This window comes from Coregonus lavaretus (genome assembly GCF_964263955.1).
Source record: "Coregonus lavaretus genome assembly, chromosome: 15".
Taxonomy (NCBI): Eukaryota; Metazoa; Chordata; class Actinopteri; order Salmoniformes; family Salmonidae; genus Coregonus; species Coregonus lavaretus.
The window spans coordinates 14,080,220-14,100,158 of NC_140002.1; the positions used below are offsets into that span (position 1 = coordinate 14,080,220).

The 19,939-nt window shown below is 41.4% G+C and overlaps 2 protein-coding genes across 3 annotated transcripts; both read left to right on the forward strand.

The window, feature by feature from the left end:
- Positions 1–1,937: 1,937 nt before the first annotated feature.
- LOC311142396 (calpain small subunit 1-like) lies at positions 1,938–7,996 on the forward strand. Its single transcript, XM_084178043.1, has 11 exons — positions 1,938–1,989; positions 2,685–2,760; positions 3,179–3,215; positions 3,347–3,439; positions 3,701–3,758; positions 3,990–4,054; positions 5,488–5,556; positions 6,257–6,335; positions 6,587–6,703; positions 7,094–7,152; positions 7,332–7,996. The coding sequence occupies exons 2-11, from the start codon at positions 2,714–2,716 to the stop codon at positions 7,356–7,358; spliced, it is 651 nt and encodes a 216-aa protein (XP_084034169.1). The 5' UTR covers positions 1,938–1,989; positions 2,685–2,713; the 3' UTR covers positions 7,359–7,996.
- A 2,460-nt stretch (positions 7,997–10,456) lies between these two features.
- Positions 10,457–15,634, forward strand: LOC311142676 (uncharacterized protein). Of its 2 annotated transcripts, none has more exons than XM_084178331.1 (5): positions 10,457–11,155; positions 11,488–11,705; positions 11,975–12,502; positions 12,615–12,668; positions 14,506–15,550. In XM_084178331.1, exons 2-5 carry the CDS (start codon positions 11,579–11,581, stop codon positions 14,946–14,948), a joined length of 1,152 nt encoding a protein of 383 aa, XP_084034457.1. In that variant the 5' UTR covers positions 10,457–11,155; positions 11,488–11,578; the 3' UTR covers positions 14,949–15,550. The 2 variants fall into 2 exon arrangements, with proteins under 2 accessions (XP_084034457.1, XP_084034456.1); XM_084178330.1 differs by having other exon boundaries at positions 10,486–10,595; positions 14,506–15,634.
- Positions 15,635–19,939: the final 4,305 nt, after the last annotated feature.

Sequence of the window (19,939 nt, forward strand, 5' to 3'; positions counted from 1 at the left end):
CATGTTGTGCAGATAAGTATTTGACATGTTTCAAGAGAAATGTACTGTCTTGTTTTGTATGCTTTGTACAAAATAATAAAATGCAGGACGACAGGATATTTATAAACGTAGCTCTTTATTAACTAGCTATAACTGGCATGTCCATGTGTCTCTGGCCATGATCATCTTTAGAATGACCTCACCACCTGGGTGGTCTTAACCAATCATAGCACAGTATGATATGACAGTATAATGCATCCAATTACAATTCAGTATGCTGACACATATGAATATTACATCCCCCTTCTTTAAAAAAAAAAGAAAAAATATGTAGAACAATAAAGCGTTTCTTTTGACTATATGCTCTGTAGTTTGAACTCGAGGTAAGTAACCATTTAAACTGCACCAACTGCATCAACATAACAGACTGAAACAATGATTCAGCATACTGTTACTTTTAGAACAAATATTTCTCAGCAACTCAGCTTTTCACTGTAGCAATGACATCTCAACATATCAAACAAATACCATACCAAAGCATTTCAAGTTAACTTTCAATAACAAGTTTACAGTCTGGAACTATTTTAGGGCAGCGATCCGCCTACACCCTTTGACATTTCACAGGTCTAGGACAGCTCTAGGCTTGACCTCTCTTCCCGACCTTGTGTGATATGAAGCTGAGCATGCTTCTGTGTCAGTCAACAGTTCTTGTGGTGTTGCAGGTAAGTATGGTGTATGTTGTGTTGTGTCTGTGTTTAGTCCACCCCGTTCTCTTTCAGGGGAACAGTTCATCTCGTCAGTGTGTTGTTCTTTTGTGTTCAGTAGGTGACGACGATTGCGGCGGTACACCGCTCCTTCTGCGGTGCGAACGAGATATGAACGTTCAGTTCAGTGGTGGCAGTGGTCTGGCTGACCTGTCGTAGTATCGCTTTTGCTGTTGTTGTCTCTGTGCACGTTTTGCATGCACTTCCTTGTAGCTGACGAACTCAGGTTGCAGCTGCTGGTTGGTGCTGGGAAGGATTGAGCGAAGTCTGCGGCTCATCAACAGCTGGGCTGGTGATTTGAAGTTGTCAACTGGAGTGTTGCGGTATTCAAGGAGACTGAGGTAGGGGTCTCTCTTGTCTGCTTTTGCTTTGTCCATGAGTGATTTAGCGATCTGCACAGATTTTTCAGCAAGGCCATTACTTTGAGGGTAATGTGGGCTTGTGGTGACGTGTGTGAACTCCCATGCTTTTGTGAAGGATTCAAACTCATTTGATTCGTAACAGGGCCCATTGTCAGATATTAAAGTATCTACAATGGCATGCCTGGCAAAGGCTGCTTTCAGCTTGTGTATCACAGCTGCAGATGTGGTGCTGTGAAGCTTGTCGAGTTCGAAGTATCTGCTGTAGTAGTCCTCTTCACTGACGGAGAGTCAGTTAGAATCCAGGAGCATGGCTACTGGAAGCCAGCAGTCGTCATCCCACTTCTGACACCATGTCTTGCTTTGTATGCTTTGTACAAAATAATAAAATGCAGGACGACAGGATATTTATAAACGTAGCTCTTTATTAACTAGCTATAACTTGCATGTCCATGTGTCTCTGGCCATGATCATCTTTAGAATGACCTCACCACCTGGGTGGTCTTAACCAATCATAGCACAGTATGATATGACAGTATAATGCATCCAATTACAATTCAGTATGCTGACACATATGAATATTACATGTTCCATTGTTCTTCATAATTTTTTGTTTTTCATCTTTTTGTACAGATAACCATACACACATGTTACAGATGATAGTATTTAATTTGTGGTTCAATCGGGATTGTGGCAAAGATGTTCTACTTGTGGTCAAGTTAAACTTGGCGGTAAAGACATCCCTTTTCTTTTCATTATCCACTCAGGGTCGGGGGGACACATCTAGCGAGTTTGATTGACAGCGTCAGGGGGCGTTTACTAACTTGGTTCATTTGCGTAACATCCTTTCTCTTTAGAAGTTCACTCACTGGCACCACCAAGTCTTGGTAAGAAGCAACCCCTAACATGTTGAATACTCGTGATTAAGTAGATGTTATAATAGTGTTAGCCTCGTTTGCTAATATAAGATTTGCCTGCAACCAGTAACGTCAGCATTCCTACTAACAGTAGATTAGTGCACTGCTAAGTAACGTTAGCTGCTCCCTGTCCAGGCAAGCTAGCTAATTAGCTGGTTTGTAGGCTTGCAAAAAAGGCCATCCGTTTTTTTAAACCGAAATCCATCCTAGAAAATACATTCGTAGCATTGATGTTGTGTGGCTACCAGGCATTTGTCCAACCTACATTAGCTGTCATAGTTTGTAAGCTAACGTTAATTTAGCTGGCTACATTATTCTGGTCGGCTAATTAGCCATCTCTAACTAGCTGTCGTAGGTTTAACATAAAAAAATATATATCATTCGCTGAGTTATCTAATTTAGGAAAAATTTACTTTTTAAGCAGACCAGCCAATTTGGAAACGTTAAAATTGGCAAGGCGTCGTTGGGTGAAATATTTGCAGTGGGCGTGACCTCCATGTGTCAACACTGAGTCATTAGCCTGCACTGTAGGCTTCCGTTATTCTTTAAATTGCCATATGATTCCCATTATGGCTGTTTATGACTATTAATTAATAATTAGTGCTATTTCAAACTACTTTAGAAAGGAATACGTTTTTAATGTTTATTTTTTCTCCCTTCTACAGGTTGACAAATTAAATTAAATTGATTGAAGATGTTTCTGGCCAAAAGACTCATTGGTGGCATTCTTGATGTTGTAAGGTAAGGATCTGGCTGTAGTATTAAGGACCTCTTCTAAACCATTTGCGCTTATAATGTATAAACAATGTTCACCACAGGAGTTTTCTGGCGCTTTTTGGGTTGTGTGGGTGCAAGGTAAATGAAAGTAGTCTAATCTTAGGACTTTGGCACTGCTTAAATTGGTTCTATCATTGCATAGACTTTCAGGTATGGATAATATATTATCACTGTGCCGTTTTAATCAGTTTGGAATCAAGAGAGAATACAATATGTTACTCGTTCAAGCTATGTTGGACAGGAGCATGATTCTTCAGCTAGTAATAACTGCAGCTATTACCACTGGCCAAGTCAATCAATGCCTTTATATCTCTGCATAGCTATCACTCTTAGGAATGATACCCAGTGACTAACCTATTCATCTCCCCTGTGTCCCCTGCAGCAATATTGATCCAGCTGCTTTTGTGCCCTCTGACCCAGTGAGTGGCATTGCTATTTTATCATTTAAGTTATCACCAGAAAACACAGTATCGCTGAAAATGTAAATTTGTTACGGATAGTAGTAACCTGAACCATAAATGCCTAATTTCCTAACGTTGTTATCCTGCAGCCCGCACCACGAAGGCCACTTGCGTACGCAGAGCAGAATGAGAGTGGTGAGGAAAAACAGTTTCGCAAAGTCTTCCAGCAGTTGGCTGGAGATGTGAGTACGACATTTCTCTGCCACTACTCCCTCACCACATACCTATTCTGGTTAACCTTCATAGTACCTCTGTAAAAGTAAACACCTTGTGGCAATCATTCACATTGCCATTAAAAAGGCACTGTGACTGCTGAAATGCCTTTGGTGCAGTATGATCTTCATTTAATGGCTCAAATTCACTATTGAATACTGTGAATAGACACATTATGCATGTTATGCTTCGATGTTGGGAATAATTAAACTGAATAACTTTTCCTTCAGGACATGGAGGTGAGCCCCACCGAACTGATGAGCATCCTGAACAGAATTATTTCCAAACGTAAGTCAGGCTTCTATTCTGTCTATTTGTGTGGCTCTGCCTGTGTATGTACATGCTTGCGTGCTTTAAGCAAGTCTACGTAGGCTTGTTTATTGACAACCCCTTTCTATCTCAGAAAGCCATGTTTGAGATGTAATATTCTTGATGAATTTCTTAGTGAGGCTTATATTTGTCTTTGTGAGCGAGTAAGGGGATGATACTCTGAGTGACCTGGCTGCTTTTTAATTTCAGATGGTGACCTGAAGACAGACGGGTTTAGCATAGAGTCCTGCAGGAGCATGGTGGCAGTCATGGATGTATCCTTCCTGTCATGACCTGTTTGTGGCGGGGGTCAGGGTCCAGTGGGTATGGCACATTTATACTTTTGTACCAACATCATACAATACATCTAATGTTGATACAAAAATATAATTTCCAGAACTTGGTGCCATAAGGATGGAGAGAATTCAGACATAGCCATAAAAAAAGGTTTAATAACAAGGTGGAAGGTCATGGACATTTTTCCCAAGTGTTTAGGTACATTAACATATCCATAATATAATAACTCTGATGGATTATTTTTAATTTACTTAAACCTTTGGGAAACATGGGTTGTCCATAACCTCCCCCTTGTTCTTAGACATTTTCTATGACTGGCCAAATTCTATCCATCCTACCAAAGTGTGCACTTGTTCACTTCCCTTCACTGATTTTAAAAGGAAATGACTGGTATAAGAAATATGGATGTATGTTGTATTGTTATAAACATACAGTGCATTCGGAAGGTATTGACCCCTTCACTTGTTCCACATTTTGTTACGTAACTGCCTTATTAAATTGATGAAACTGTTTTTTTCCCCTTATCAATCTAGACACAATACAATACGTTTGCAAATTTATATATTTATACAGAAGATAGACCTATTTGGTAAAAGACCAAGTCCATATTAGGGCAAGAACAGCTCAAGTAAGCAAAGAGAAATGACAGTCCATCATTACTTTAAGACATGAAGGTCAGTCAATACGGAACATTTCAAGAACTTTGAAAGTTTCTTCAAGTGCAGTTGCAAAAACCATCAAGCGCTATGATGAAACTGGGTCTCATGAGAACCGCCACAGGAATGGAAGACCCAGAGTTACCTCTGCTGCAGAGGATAAGTTCATTAGAGTTACCAGCCTCAGAAATTGCAGCCCAAATATATGCACCACAGAGTTCAAGTAACAGACACATCTCAACATCAACTGTTCAGAGGACACTGTGTGAATCAGGCCTTTCATGATCAAATTGCTGCAAATAAACCACTACTAAAGGACACCAATAAGAAGAAGAGACTTGCTTGGGCCAAGAAACACGAGCAATGGACATTAGACCGGGGAAAATGTGTCCTTTGGTCTGGAGTCCAAATTGGAGATTTTTGGTTCCAACCACTGTATCTTTGTGAGACGTGGTGTGGGTGAACGGAGGATCTCCGCATTTGTATTTCCCACCGTAAAGCATGGAGGAGGAGGTGTTATGGTGTGGGGGTGCTTTGCTGGTTTTTTATTTGCAATAAATTTGCAAAAATTGCTAAAGCTGTTTTTGCTTTGTCTTTATGGGGTATTGTGTGTAGATTGATGAGGAAAAACATTTTTTAAATCCATTTTAGAATAAGGCTGTAACTTAACAAAATGTGGAAAAAGTGAAGGGGTCTGAATACTTTACGAAAGCACTGTATGTGTCAGGTTTTTGTGAACCTTAACGCTGTTGCAGAGTGACAGCACTGGGAAGCTCGGATTTCATGAGTTCAAACACCTCTGGAACAATATCAAGAAATGGCAGGTGAGTATTTCATTTCCACCAGCTTGGTCAAATCTATTTGTCTCATTATTTCTTGATTTTAATAATAAAGTAGTTTGAGAGTATTAGCACTATTAGAATGTATGATAATGTGTAACCATGGAAATGTTATCATAGATGTATTATACTACATATTAGGGGTGTAACGATCCATCTACTACATCGATGTATCGATTTATATTCCTATGATCCAACTACATCGATCTGTGCTCGGCGAGTTGGCCTTTTGGACAACATATATCAATCTAACATCATTTTAAAATGTAATAAATCGATTGTATCGATACTAGGAAATAACCCATTGGATTTAAGCACGTCAGACTTTATATGGATGTTTTTTCTTAGCACTTTTAATGATAAAGGCTTTAAACATTACTCGATTCAGTCTGCCTATCCGTGACGTCATCGCCCCGCGCCAGCAGCAGCGCAAAGGCGCAAAGACAACAAAACATAGCATGGCGGACGAACTGGTTGAATTTTTGGCTAAAAGGTTACTGAATCGATTTCAAGTCACTGAATCGTTTCGGATCGTATCGTTCTAAATGAACCAATATCGTCCTTGAATCGTATCGACAACCACGAATCGTGATACAAATCGAATCGTTGTTAAAACGAATCGTTACACCCCTACTACATATAAATGTATCTCAAAATAAAGGTTTTTCTTTTGTTGTTTTTTCAGGGTTTGTATAAGACTTATGACACTGATGGCTCTGGGGTTATTGGTGCAGATGAGCTGCCCAACGCTTTCAGGGCTGCAGGTTAGAGATATCATACAGCACAGAAATATTTATATCGCTGTTTGGCAGACACTTTTTACAGCTCATATGTTCTTAAAACATTGCACTGGGATATGAATACATTTTGAATGTCAAAACTTCTTAAGTGGTGTTTGAGCCAGCAATCCTCTGTTGTTTCCAGCTTCATAGTTAAAGGTTTAGATATCAGCATTTCAGTTTTGACCAAGGATATAGATAAAATCTAAATATGTGTGTCTATGGTTTGGACACAGGCTTCCCCCTCAACGACCAGCTGTTCCAGATGATCATACGCAGATACAGCGATGAGAATGGGAACATGGACTTTGACAACTACATTGGCTGCCTTGTGAGACTGGACGCTATGTGCCGTAAGTCTGATTCCCTGCTCTTCCCCATATCATCATCATGTCAAGGGTTATTTTAGCTCTGTATAGGGTTTAGATATAAAAAAAAAACATATGCGTTAACCTTTTGCCACGTGTTTCAGCACAACTAATGGTACTCCTTTGAAAATAATAGGGTACATAGTCATTGGAATATTTTATTGCCAAAGTTGTTTTCTCTATTCAAAAGGCACTCGCACATCTGATCTATCTTTTTTGCAGGTGCATGGTAACAGTTGAATTAGATGAGAAGGCGAAGGCCTTGAGGTCGATATGTAAAGCTTATTAAAGAGCAGTGATACTATCAAGAGCAGTGTGCAGGTTTCTTTTTTTCTCAAAGTAGTTTTCTCTAAAAGTTGCATCTTCCTGATTCAGGTGCCTTCAACACCTTAGACAAGGATAACAATGGAACCATCAAGGTCAACGTTCAAGAGGTAAGCATGTCACACTTACAAGCTGTACCAATGAGATGGTTTTATGAATGTAATTAGCCTAGCAAAGCTACTTTAGGAACATATTGTACAGTGATGCCGATGACTATCACACAAGAGGTCAAAACCCACCATTGTACAGGGTTGATGTCAAACAATTGTTTTCTTCTGTTTCTTTGCAGTGGCTCCAGTTGACCATGTACTCCTGAGCATAGGAAATGCCTACAGGTGTTTACAAAACCACTCCATTTCTCTCTACTTTATGCTCTGCTTTAGACCACTCCATGGACCCCCTGTGCCAGTCAACCAGTCCCCCAGTGTATGCAGGTTTCCCTACATTATTTGCAACCTACCCAATGTGAATACAGCATTATCTCATACAACAAAAGGGGAGTTGTAGACTAACGAGGAACAAAAACCTGCACACACAGTGGTTCTATGGGCTGACATTGAGAACCTCTGGGCCACTCGATGCCAATGCTGGTCTTGCACTCAACCAAGAGTATCTGCTTGTTTTCCTTTTGAATTCAAGAAAACCTCTACACAGGTTATGGCCGTCTTATCTTTTCAATAGCTCTCAAATGGTAATCATTTACCAATCATTTTTAAGCCAGTTCTGAAATAGGCTATAACTGTGACACATACATGATGTAGCTACACATAATAACGCCAGCACAATGTTAGTTTTCATGTCTAACAAGAAAAATGTGGTTTGTGCCATTGCTTCATGAAACCAACAGATACCATTTAAGGATTTGGTAACTGTTGCCATAAGTCACTGAACTGTTACTGTCTTTGAAATGACCAGTGTCATATTTTGTATGGAATTAAAGTAATCTTAACAATATAGTGCTTGTGTTATTTAAACACCTTAAGCCTACTCATCTACAAAGTTTTCAAGTTTTATTAGTCATATGCACAGGATACACATGGTATACCCTGTCCAATGAAATGCTTACTTGCAGATTCCTTCTCAACAATGCAACAACAACAATAAGAAAAGATAATACGAACATAAAGTCAATGGCTAAGTGGAATAGAATGTGCATTTTAGCATAAGTATAATACAGGAAGGCACAATTTATAGTCCAATATTTACATGTTTTGAGGGCTTGGGGGAAAGTGTTTAGAAATGGTACAGTATTTAGCAATAACATGTCTGGTAGCATGAATGTATGTGCTAAGGTGCGGAGAGTCAGTATAGGTGGTCAATCCAGTTCAAGTGTTCAGCAGTCTGATGGCTTGCAGGTAAACTGTCTATGAACCAGTTGGTATCAGACCTCATTCTCCGATACCGTCTGCCCGACAGTAAGGGAGTGAACAGCTCATGGCTTGGGTGTGTGGGGTCGTTGATGATGCTGCGGGCCTTCGTTTCGAGTAGATGTCCTGGATGTGTAACATTCAATCATTTTGTAAGGGCTTTGTTTCACCCATGCTGTGGGAATAAGGGTTGATGCCATTGGTTGATGCATGTACCCGATGGCTGGATTGATAAATGTGTGTATATATATATATATATACAGCTGTGGAAAAAATTAAGAGACCACTGCACATTTTTCTTAAATCAGCATCTCTACATGTATGACAGCCATTCCATTCCAGTGTCTGTTGAATTCCAAGACAGGTACACCTCATTCTACTGAGTTAGGTACTGATTAGGTGATCACATGAACCAAATCTTATTTAACGAGGAAAAGTATAAAAACCACTGCTGTGGTCATCACTATCCTCTTGCAATAGGACCAGCTGGATGGCAAAAACAGTGCTAATAGTGAGGAAAATAAGGGTTAAATTCTGGCTTTACTGGCAGAGGGATACAGTGAGCGTCAGGTTGCTTCCATCCTTAAAATTTCAAAGACGGCGGTTCATAAGAACAAGGTCAAGCAGCAGACATTGGGGACAACAAAGCTACAGACCGGCAGAGGGCGAAAACGACTCTACTGACTGGGATGACCGCCAACTTATTCGAATGTCACTCAACAACTGTAGGATGACATCAAGTGACCTACAAAAAGAATGGCAAACGGCAGCTGGGGTGAAGTGCACGGCGAGGACGGTTCGGAACAGGCTCCTAGGGGCAGGGCTAAAGTCGTGCAAAGATAGAAAAAAGCCCTTCATCAATGAGAAGCAAAGAAGAGCCAGGCTGAGGTTTGCAAAAGACCATAAGGATTGGACCGTAGAGGACTGGAGTAAGGTCATCTTCTCTGATGAGTCCAATTTTCAGCTTTGCCCAACACCTGGTCGTCTAATGGTTTGACGGAGACCTGGAGAGGCCTACAAGCCGCAGTGTCTCGCACCCACTGTGAAATTTGGTGGAGGATCGGTGATGATCTCGGGGTGCTTCAGCAAGGCTGGAATTGGGCAGATTTGTCTTTGTGAAGGACGCATGAATCAAGCCACGTACAAGGTTGTCCTGGAAGAAAACTTGCTTCCTTTTGCTCTGACATTGTTCCCCAACTCTGAGGATTGGTTTTTCCAGCAGGACAATGCGCCATGCCACACAGCCAGGTCAATCAAGGTGTGGATGGAGGACCACCAGAACAAGACCCTGTCATGGCCAGCCCAATCTCCAGACCTGAACACCATTGAAAACTTCTGGAATGTGATCAAGAGGAAGATGGATGGTCACAAGCCATCAAACAAAGCTTGAATTTTTGCGCCAGGAGTGGCATAAAGTCACCCAACATCAAACGTGAAAGACTGGTGGAGAGCATGCCAAGACTCATGAAAGCTGTGATTGAAAATCAGGGTTATTCCACCAAATATTGATTTCTGAACTCTTCCTAAGTTAAAACATTAGTATTGTGTTGTTAAAAAATTTACATGAACTTATTTTCTTTGCATTATTCGAGGTCTGACAACAATGCATATTTTTTGTTATTTTATGCAAATAAATGCTCTAAATTACAATATTTCTATTTGGAATTTGGGAGAAATGTTGTCAGTAGTTTATAGAATAAAACAAAACTGTTATTTTTACCCAAACACATACCTATAAATAGTAAAACCAGAGAAACTGATAATTTTGCAGTGGTCTCTTAATTTTTTCCGCAGCTGTATATATATAAAAATAATAGGCCAGATGTGTATCAAATCAAGCACCTGTCTGTGTGTCTGCTACCTGTCGTGGTAAACTTCAGCATGACCACTGTTTCTTCACTATGATTAAAAGATTATTAGTTACATTTATAATAAAATAATATTTTTTTAGGTGCTTGGGTAAGTTTATTTCAAGTGATTCCGTGCTTTTGTCCTTTGAACGTATGATTTCAACAGCGCCCTAGCTCGCGCATTGTGGTCAGTCCGGGGACTTCTTTCTCATAAAAGAAAAACCACGTACTGAGCTTGCGTACAAACTAGCGCGAGACATCGGACTGTGGCTAGCTAGCTAACTACGAAGTTTTCGGACTAATCGCAGAAATCACAACCTTTCTTTCCCTCAAAAGGTAAAACTATAATGCATAGTAATATTACAAATATCGAGCCTATTTTGGTGGTTTTTTTCAGTCTCGTAAAATGAATGAAGAGGCGACAATGCGTGCGCAAACGTTTGCTAGTTACAATTTTGTTAAGACGTGACAGACTAGCTAACATTAGCTAGCTAGCTTACGAAAAAAAAACGCCCAAAATGTGAACAATGAGCAGTAACGGCATTTTCGATGTTGAGGCATTGTGTGTTTAAAAAGTGCTAATATCTGTTACCATATGGCATAGTTACTACACGTTTTCACCGCTATCGCATAGCTAATAACATCCTAGTTAGCTATAGCTAGTTAACTAACACGTATATTTTTTGGTACGGGTAAGTTAACGTCAACTAATGTAGCTAGCTAGCAGTCTAGCCCGTATGCCGAACTAAATCAAGAGAGCACTGACTGCTGTATAGCTAAATTCAATGACGATGATACTCGGGTTGCGTCTATCTTCTTGGCAAGACAGGCTGATGACTGGTCAACAAAGGGATTGCGCTAGACTGTCAGACAGCTGTGCAAGTATAGGGTGCGAGGTTTGTATTCATGATTCTGTCATGCAATGTTGTGATTGGGGGAACCAAATTGAATGCAATTAACTAGCTAATGAGTACAGACGTTCATTCGCGGACACACTTTACTGTACCTGAATTTAGACGCACTTGCTGAATTTTTTATTTATTTTTTCCTTCATTTTATCCACCTTATATTATCAATCAACAATTTCTCAAATTATTTTCATTCATGTTATATTTTGTAATCTGATATTTGTATTCAGTTTATCAAATGTTTCATTTTAGTTGTATGCTGTTGTGTATTTGATAGAGGTCCAGTGATGTATTATTATGGGTTATATTTTTGGCTCCAGAAGAGCTAGTAGTATCCCTACTAGGAGGAGTGAAGGCAGAGACCAGAGAGAAAGAAGCAGACCACCAGAGAGATAAGAGGCATCTTGGAAGATGTCTGCCTCGCACTTCTTCAATGAGGACAGTGTCACGCGGTTCAAAAAGAGAAAAGCTCGCTTTACCTTCAGTGAGGTCCACATCCTCCTGGATGAAGTGAAGAAGAATCGGCACATCGTTGTCGGTATGTACCTCTGTACCCTGCAGCACTTTATGTTGATGTGATGATTTCAGATTTTTTTTTTCAAACCATGTCACAATTTGGGTGTCATCCAAGGCTCATGCCAGTGTTCCATTTCAGAATTTAGGCACGTGGTCATGCTTAAATTTTGCAGGTGCACAGTAACTTGTCTTATGCTCGAGTACCGGCTCCTCTTAGACACCAGTATGTATGGCCACCCGAACCACAGCATCTGATCCTTTTCTTATTAATTGTCCCTCTGACTCTTACAGGGAAGTTTAACCGCGGTGTACCAACGGATGTGAAGAAGCGCGTGTGGGCGGAGATCACGGCCAGTGTGAATGAGATCGGCGAGAGCCAGCGCGAGGTCATCGAGATCATCAAGAAATGGTCCGACCTCAAGTGCGACACCAAGCGTAAGGTGGCCGCCATGCGGTCGGGGGCCAACTTCAAGGGGATCAACTCGCGGCTGTCCCGCGACCTCAGCCCCACAGAGAACATTGTACATCAGATCTTGGAGCTGGATGGGAAGCGAAGCCGGGTGCCAGGTCTCCATTATGGGGCTTTCAAGGAGGGAGATGATGATGAAGGACCAGAGGAGGAGGACGAGGAAGAGGACATGGCGGGGATACACAGTTACCCCAATGAAGGAATAGACGTCTCGATGCCACCACCCTCCACGCTTTCCTCGGCCATGCCCATGTCCTTTTCCATGGGGATGCCGGGCCCTGGCCACACACCCATACCCCCGGTTCAACCCAAAGACGACCATTCTATGGCAAACTACAGCGGCTCGTCCAGTGAGTTATCTACTTTGAAACTGGAAGGGTCTGGGTTGTTCAATTTATACACCACATACCTTTCAAGGTGTTATCGAGGGTGCATATTCAAATATTAGATTTTCTGTTGCAGGAGATTCGTCACATCCCTCTTATGAAATGCAGTATGAGATACCCACTGGTGAAGGTAAGTGTATTTACATGCATGCAGTGTGGCGCGTTGACCCAACATTCAACTCTGTCTATAGGGTCTGATGTGGTGTCTCAGTACTAGAAATACGCTTGTGAAATACTGCCTGATGTGTGGTTTAAGGGCTGGGAATTGCCAGGGACCTCACGATACGATATCGCGATACTTAGGTGCCGATACAATATGTATTGTGATTCGATGTTCCAAACATTTTGCTCACCATACAGTGCCTTCAGAAAGTATTCACACCCCTTGACTTTTTCCACATTGTATTTACAGCCTGAATTTTAAATGGATTAAATTGAGATTTTGTCTCTGGCCTATACTCAATACCCCATCATTTCAAGTGGAATTATGGTTTTAGAAGTGTTTACACATTTTATTAAAAATGAAAAGCTGAAATGTCTGAAGTCACTAAATAAGTTGCATGGACTCACTGAGTGAAAGTGTTTAACATGATTTTTGAATTACTACCTCGTCTCTACCCCACACATACAATTATCTGTAAGGTACCTCAGTTGAGCAGTGAATTTGAAATAGATTCAACCACAAAGACCAGGGAGGTTTTCCAGTTCCTCGTAAAGAAGGGCACCTATTGGTAGATGGGTAAAAATAAAACAAGCAACAGTTAGTTTGATGGCTGTGATAGGAGAAAACGGAGGATGGATCAACAACATTGTAGTTACTCCACAATACTAACCTAAATTAGAGTGAAACGGAAGCCTGTACTGAATACAAATATTCCAAAACATGCATCCTGTTTGCAATAAGGCACTAAAGTGAAACTGCAAAAAAATTTGGCAAAGAAATTAACTTTTATGTCCTGAATACAAAGCCTTATGTTTGAGGCAAACAACACATCACTGAGTACCACTTCATATTTTCAAGCATGGTGGTGGCTGCATCATGTTATGGGTATGCTTGACATCGGCAAGGACTAGGGAGTTTTTTTTTTAGGATAAAAAGAAATGGAATAGAGCTACGCAGATGCAAAATCCTAGAGGAAATCCTGGTTCAGTCTGCTTTCCAACAGACACTGGGAGACAAATTCACCTTTCAGCAGGACAATAACCTAAAACAAGGCCAAATAAACACTGGAGTTGCTTACCAAGACTATTGAATCTTCCTGAGTGGCCTAGTTACAGTTGACTTAAATCTATGGCAAGACTTAAATGGCTGTGTAGCAATGATCAACAACCAACTTGGCAGAGCTTGAATAATTTTTTTAATAATGTGCAAATATTGTACAATTCAGGTGTGCAAAGCTCTGACTTACCCAGAAAGACTCTCAGCTGTAATCGCTGCCAAAAGTGAATTAACATGTATTGACTCTGGGTGTGAATACTTATTTAAGAGTTATTTCTGTATTTAATTTAATACATTTGCAAACATTTCTAAAAACATTTTCACTTTGTCATGGGGTATTGTGTGTAGATGGGTAAGGACAAAAAACAACAATTTAATCCATTTTGAATTCAGGCTGTAAATATGTGGAATAAGTAGAGGGGTATGAATACTTCATGAAGGCACTGTATGTCTGCTGCAGAGGGACGAGAGCCATGAGAAAATGACTTTTGATCAGTCATGTAAATAAGTGCTGAAAACCAATTGGCTCCCTATTTAAAAAGATGGAGAACAAGCTATGAATAAAATATACTGGAGTTTTGGTGCAGGTACAGCCAACTAGCGCAAAAATATTGCGATATTGTCAATACGATATCGTAAAAAATTATATCACGATATGTTACTATCGATTTCCCCCCACCATCACTATGTGGTATGTGTAACCTCAAACACACGCACAAGTTCAAAATCACCTTTTGCCTTTCCCCAGACACTGAGAACCAGTTTGGGCAGACAGACGACGAGCATCAGGACGAGCTGCCCCCTTCCACCTCACACACGTCCAGCCTCACAGAGGACAACCAGGAGAGTGGCGGTGGCCCACACCCCTCCGCAGGCACCCAGCCCTCGCCCTCATCGTTCTCCACCGCACCACCTACAGCAGGCCAGCCCCCTCGGAACGCCAGGGAGAGCATGTTGCAGTGCGCCTCGCTGAGCGTTCAGGAGCAGCACGCCACCAACACCGCGCTGGAGACTGTGTCACGCTCCCTGGAACTGCTGTCCGAGTCGGTGCAGCAGCTGGCCGAGACGCAGCAGGAGTTTGTGCGCGAGTCGCTGCAGCTGCAGAGGGAGACGATGCACATACTCCGAGACTTCACCAGTGGGGCCCTGGCCCTCATGCATGACAAGCTCAATGGACGCCCGGCCCTATAGCCCAGACGTTGCTGCACTATCTGCCCCTCCTGTGGAGCTGGATGGGAGTGTTCCTTTACACTGGGTACAAGGTTGTTCGATTTCTTTCATTGAGTCATTCACTCCAGACATTTCTAGTGGGTTGTGTTCCGAATTACTGTATTTATAGGAGTAACCCTACTGTCTGCCTAAATTGTTAAATTATGAACTGTGTGTGTTATCCCTCCAAGGGAAATCCAGAAACTCAAAGCAGAATTAGGGGTTGCTTGCACAAATTAAGAGCCTATTTGTTTCTTCCCCCATTTCTCAGATCGTTAAAATGGAGTCTAGTTTAAGGCTCAGAGAGCTTCTAAAACTTGGCAAATTCTAAAGTGAGGTAATGTGTCATGTTTTCTAAAGTGTCCTGTTAAGGTTCTGATAAACCTGTTAGAGCGATAAGGCCCTGTCATTTGAAAAAGGTGTACTTACTTCTTTAGATTATGGACTGATTTCTGTATGTTCCTTTTTTATGTGAGACTGTTTAAAATTAATTATCCTTTTGTCTACTATGTTGATGTAGTCTCTCTATGTACTATTGTACGGAGATATTGTAGAACATGTAAATAAATAAGATGAACTGCTGTAAACTGACTTTTTTTTTTAAATTGCTCTCATTATACAGTAGGACCTCAGGTTCATAAAGGTGGCGGCAAATGCCTTGTTTACCCAAATAGCCGTATTGTACATTGCTCTCTGTTACTCATTTTTTGTAAAGTCATTAGCACAGTATACATGATCCCAATTTTGGCTTCAAGACGTTGACAATTTGAAAAACCAAATAGTAAATGGTGCTTATTTATTGGCACATTGAACCATGTCGCACGCCGTAGATAACTCCATGGATAGTAGTAAAACCATGACATCATACACTACATGACCAAAAGTATGTGGACACCTGAACATCTCATTCCAAAATCATGGGCATTAATATGGAGTTGGGCCCCCCTTTGCTACTATACCAGCCTCCACTCTTCTGGGAAGGCTTACCACTAGATGTTGGAACAATGAATGGAAGCAAGTCCCTGCAGCTGCCATGAGCATTAGTGAGGTCAGGCACTGAGGTTGGGCGATTATGCCTGGCTCACAGTCGGCGTTCCAATTCATCCCAAAGGTGTTCGATGGGGTTGAGGTCAGGGCTCTGCAGGGCAGTCATGTTCTTCTACACCGATCTCAACAAACCATTTCTGTATGGACCTCGCTTTGTGCACAGGGCATTGTCATGCTGAAACAGGAAAGGGCCTTCCCCAAACTGTTGCCACATAGTTGGAAGCACAGAATTGTCTACAATGTCATTGTATGCTACAGTGTTAAGATTTCCCTTCACTGGAACTAAGGGGCCTAGCCCGAACCATGAAAAACAGCCCCAGACCATTATTCCTCCTCCAACAAACTTTACAGTTGGCACTGCATTCAGTTCTTGTGCTGAAGTTGCTTCCAGAGGCAGTTTAGAACTTGGTAGCTATGCGCTTCAGCACTCGTGGTCCTGTTCTGTGAGCTTGTGTGGCCTACCACTTCGATGCTGAGCCGTTGTTGCTTCTAGACTTTCCACTTCACAATAACAGCACTTACAGTTGACTGGGGCAGCTCTAGTAGGGCAGACATTTGAGGAACTGACTTGTTGGAAAGGTGGCATCCTACGTTGGTGCCATGTTGAAAGTCACTGAGTTCTTCAGTAAGGCTATTTTACTGCCAATGTTTGTCTATGGAGATCGCATGGCTGTGTGCTCGATTTTATACTCCTGTCAACAACGGGTGTGGCTGAAATAGCCGAATCCACTAATTTGAAGGGGTGTCCACATACACTATATATACAAACGTATCTTTATGCACCTTGCCATTAAATCCATATGGACAATATTGATTGCATATTTACATGTTTTCTAATCATTTAGACCAGGGGTGTCAAACGTACGGCCCGCGGGCCGGATTAGGCCCGCAAACGGGTTTAATCCGGCCCGCGAGATGATAAAAAAAATATATATATATATATATATATATATATATATTTTTTTTTTTTTAAGTATAAAAATGCGCTGCAATTTTTCAATAAAATAAACTGCTGTTCCAATTGCGTCCACTGGATGGCGCAATATAAATTGTGTTAAGCAAGCAAACTTTTTATACCGGGGCAGAGCAAGTAGGTCAAGCACGTGCAGCCAATGAGCTACTTTGTTTTGCCCGCGATATTTATTACGGCTTCTACTTTTAACATTATGTGCTTTGGCACCCTCATTGCCCCAATATGTCTCTGTCAAAAAAGAGAAAAGTGGACGCAGAGTGCAGAGTGTTCCAAGAAAAATGGTCATCCTATTTAATCACGGAATTGAATGGGAAAGCTGTATGTTTGGTGTGTTCAGAGCATGTTGCAGTGCTGAAAGAATATAACCTTCGTCGCCACTATGTGAGTCTTCATGCCGACAAACATGACAACTTTCAAGGACAGCGGAGATGAGAGAAGGTGAATGAACTGTTGGCGGGTCTGAAGAAACAGCAGTCTGTTTACTCACAGCCGAGACATCAGTGACGCTGCAGTGAAAGCTAGCTACCTCATTGCTAATGAAATCGCAGTGGCTTCAAAACCATTTAGTGAGGGTGAATTTGTAAAAACATGCATGATGAAGGCAGCGGAGATTGTGTGCCCTGAAAAGCGGCAGGCTTTTGCAAATATCAGCCTGACAAGAAACCCAGTTGCAGACAGGATTTCCGATCTTTCAGTGGATTTGGACAGCCAGTTGAAGCAAAAAGTAAAGTCATTTATTGCGTTTTCGGTTGCAATTGATGAAAGCACGGACATTACAGATGTTGCACAACTGGCCATTTTTTCATCCGCGGAGTTGATGACACATTGACCGTCACCGAGGAGTTCGTGGAGTTGGTGCCGATGACAGATACAACGACAGCAGCTGATATTTTTACCGCACTCGTCGGCGCGCTGGACAGGGTCGGAGTGGACTGGTCCCGCGCTGTCAGCCTGGCTACAGATGGTGCGCCCTCAATGATCGGGAAAAAAGCAGGCGTTGTGACAAAGTTCAGAGAGAAAGTGCAATCTGCAAATGGAGGACGTGATTTTTTGACTTTTCACTGTATTTTGCACCAGGAGGCTTTGTGTTGCAAGTCATTAAAGATGGATAACGTCATGAAGGTGGTCATCCAAACTGTTAATTTCATCCGATCCAGAAGCCTGAATCACCGTCAGTTTGACAGCCTTCTCAGAGAGAAAGACCACATCTATGGCCTGCCATACCACACTGAGGTAAGATGGTTAAGCCGAGGTGCTGTGCTGAGGCGTTTCTTTGATTTACGAGAAGAAATTGAACAGTTCATGGAAGAAAAGGGCAAACCAGTGTTAGAATTTCATTCCGCAGAATGGATGCCGGACCTTGCATTTATGGTGGATGTTACAGAGCACCTGAATAACTTGAACAAACAGCTGCAAGGGCGCAACAAAGTTGTCACGCAGTATTATGACAGCATACGTTCTTTCAAGTTGAAGCTGTCATTGTGGGAGACGCAACTTGCCGGTGGTGATGCAGCTCACTTCCCCTGTCTGAAAAATGTGTGCGCGACCCAACATGTGGCAGACATGAAGCGGTTCAAAGATAAAATAACTGGACTGTTACGGGAGTTTGAGCAACGCTTTCAGATTTATGTTTATATGTTTTTATGTTGATGTGCTATTGTTTTTAATTGATTTTATTTTATTTGTATATTTAGCCTATTCTTGACTCTGTGGTTCTTGCACTTGTTTGGGGAACAGGATTTCATTATTTTTATCTACATTTCTGCCTGAGAAATGACACCCTGATATAGTTCTGTGATCTGTGATATACTTCTGTGAATCACTGAGGCATTGTGTGTTTGTGTGTTCTTTGTCCTCAGAACTTTCAAATAACTTGAGGTGTTTTATGATTAATAGTGATGTTGTGCTTTTGGACACTGTCCTCAGGCTCCAGCTTTATGTTTATATGTTTTTATGTTGATGTGCTATTGTTTTTAATTGATTTTATTTTATTTGTATATTTAACCTATTCTTGACTCTGTGGTTCTTGCACTTGTTTGGGGAACAGGATTTCATTATTTGTATCTACATTTCTGCCTGAGAAATGACACCCTGATATAGTTCTGTGATCTGTGAAACAGTTCTGTTAATCACTGAGGCATTGTGTGTTTGTGTGTTCTTTTTCTTTAGAATTTTCAAATAAACTTGACGTGTTTTATGATTAATAGTGATGTTGTGCTTGTACTATTTTGGACACACTGTCCTCAGGCTCCAGCTTTATGTTGTATGTTGATCGTATTAAAACAAAGAAAACAATCTGAAGTTGTTGTTTTTAAGTTATATATACCATGATTTTTCCTGTCCGGCCCACTTGGGAATAGATTTTCCTCCATGTGGCCACTGAGCTAAACTGAGTTTGACACCCCTGATTTAGACAGACACTGTCTTTAGCACATATAGGCAATGTTTCAAAGGCAAATGTTATTTACTTTTTTGTTGTTGTTGCATATCCCGGTTTGATATTGCCTGTTCGGTTGACCAGTCAGTCCGTAACTCTTAGGTTCGTATCTTTGACATTCTACTGTACAAACAATCCAACCACATGTTCGCCTCTGTGTGTACACGTCATGTGCCAGTGAGAATCGGGCCGTTGCCAATGGAGCGAGGCGAGCGCAAAGTAGACTATACATTTTGATCGACAACAACACTAACTAGAGCTGGGTCGATAAAACCTAAAATTATCAGCACTGACATTGCCATCCTCATACCGAAGCAATATTGCTTACTTCGGTAATTAGGCTACACAATGTTCCTGCAGAATTGTTGGTTCTAAAACCATTATTTGGTCAACAGTAATGTGCATTAACCTGCTTCCTGCAATGAAAGTATCTGCCCTGTCCCTGTTTTGCTGATGACTCTCACTCCCCTCTTTGCACACAAAGTGAAGGGAGAGGTGCATTCTGATGAACGCAAT

Bases quoted from the DNA above. Each gene is read 5' to 3' on its own strand.
- LOC311142396 (XM_084178043.1), top strand. From the start codon at position 2,714: ATGTTTCTGGCCAAAAGACTCATTGGTGGCATTCTTGATGTTGTAAG. The intron at 3,759-3,989 runs GTAAGTCAGGCT...TTTTAATTTCAG, and splicing joins GAACAGAATTATTTCCAAAC to ATGGTGACCTGAAGACAGAC. The intron at 6,704-7,093 runs GTAAGTCTGATT...TTCCTGATTCAG, and splicing joins GAGACTGGACGCTATGTGCC to GTGCCTTCAACACCTTAGAC.
- LOC311142676 (XM_084178331.1), top strand. From the start codon at position 11,579: ATGTCTGCCTCGCACTTCTTCAATGAGGACAGTGTCACGCGGTTCAAA. The intron at 11,706-11,974 runs GTATGTACCTCT...TGACTCTTACAG, and splicing joins GAATCGGCACATCGTTGTCG to GGAAGTTTAACCGCGGTGTA. The intron at 12,503-12,614 runs GTGAGTTATCTA...TTTCTGTTGCAG, and splicing joins AAACTACAGCGGCTCGTCCA to GAGATTCGTCACATCCCTCT.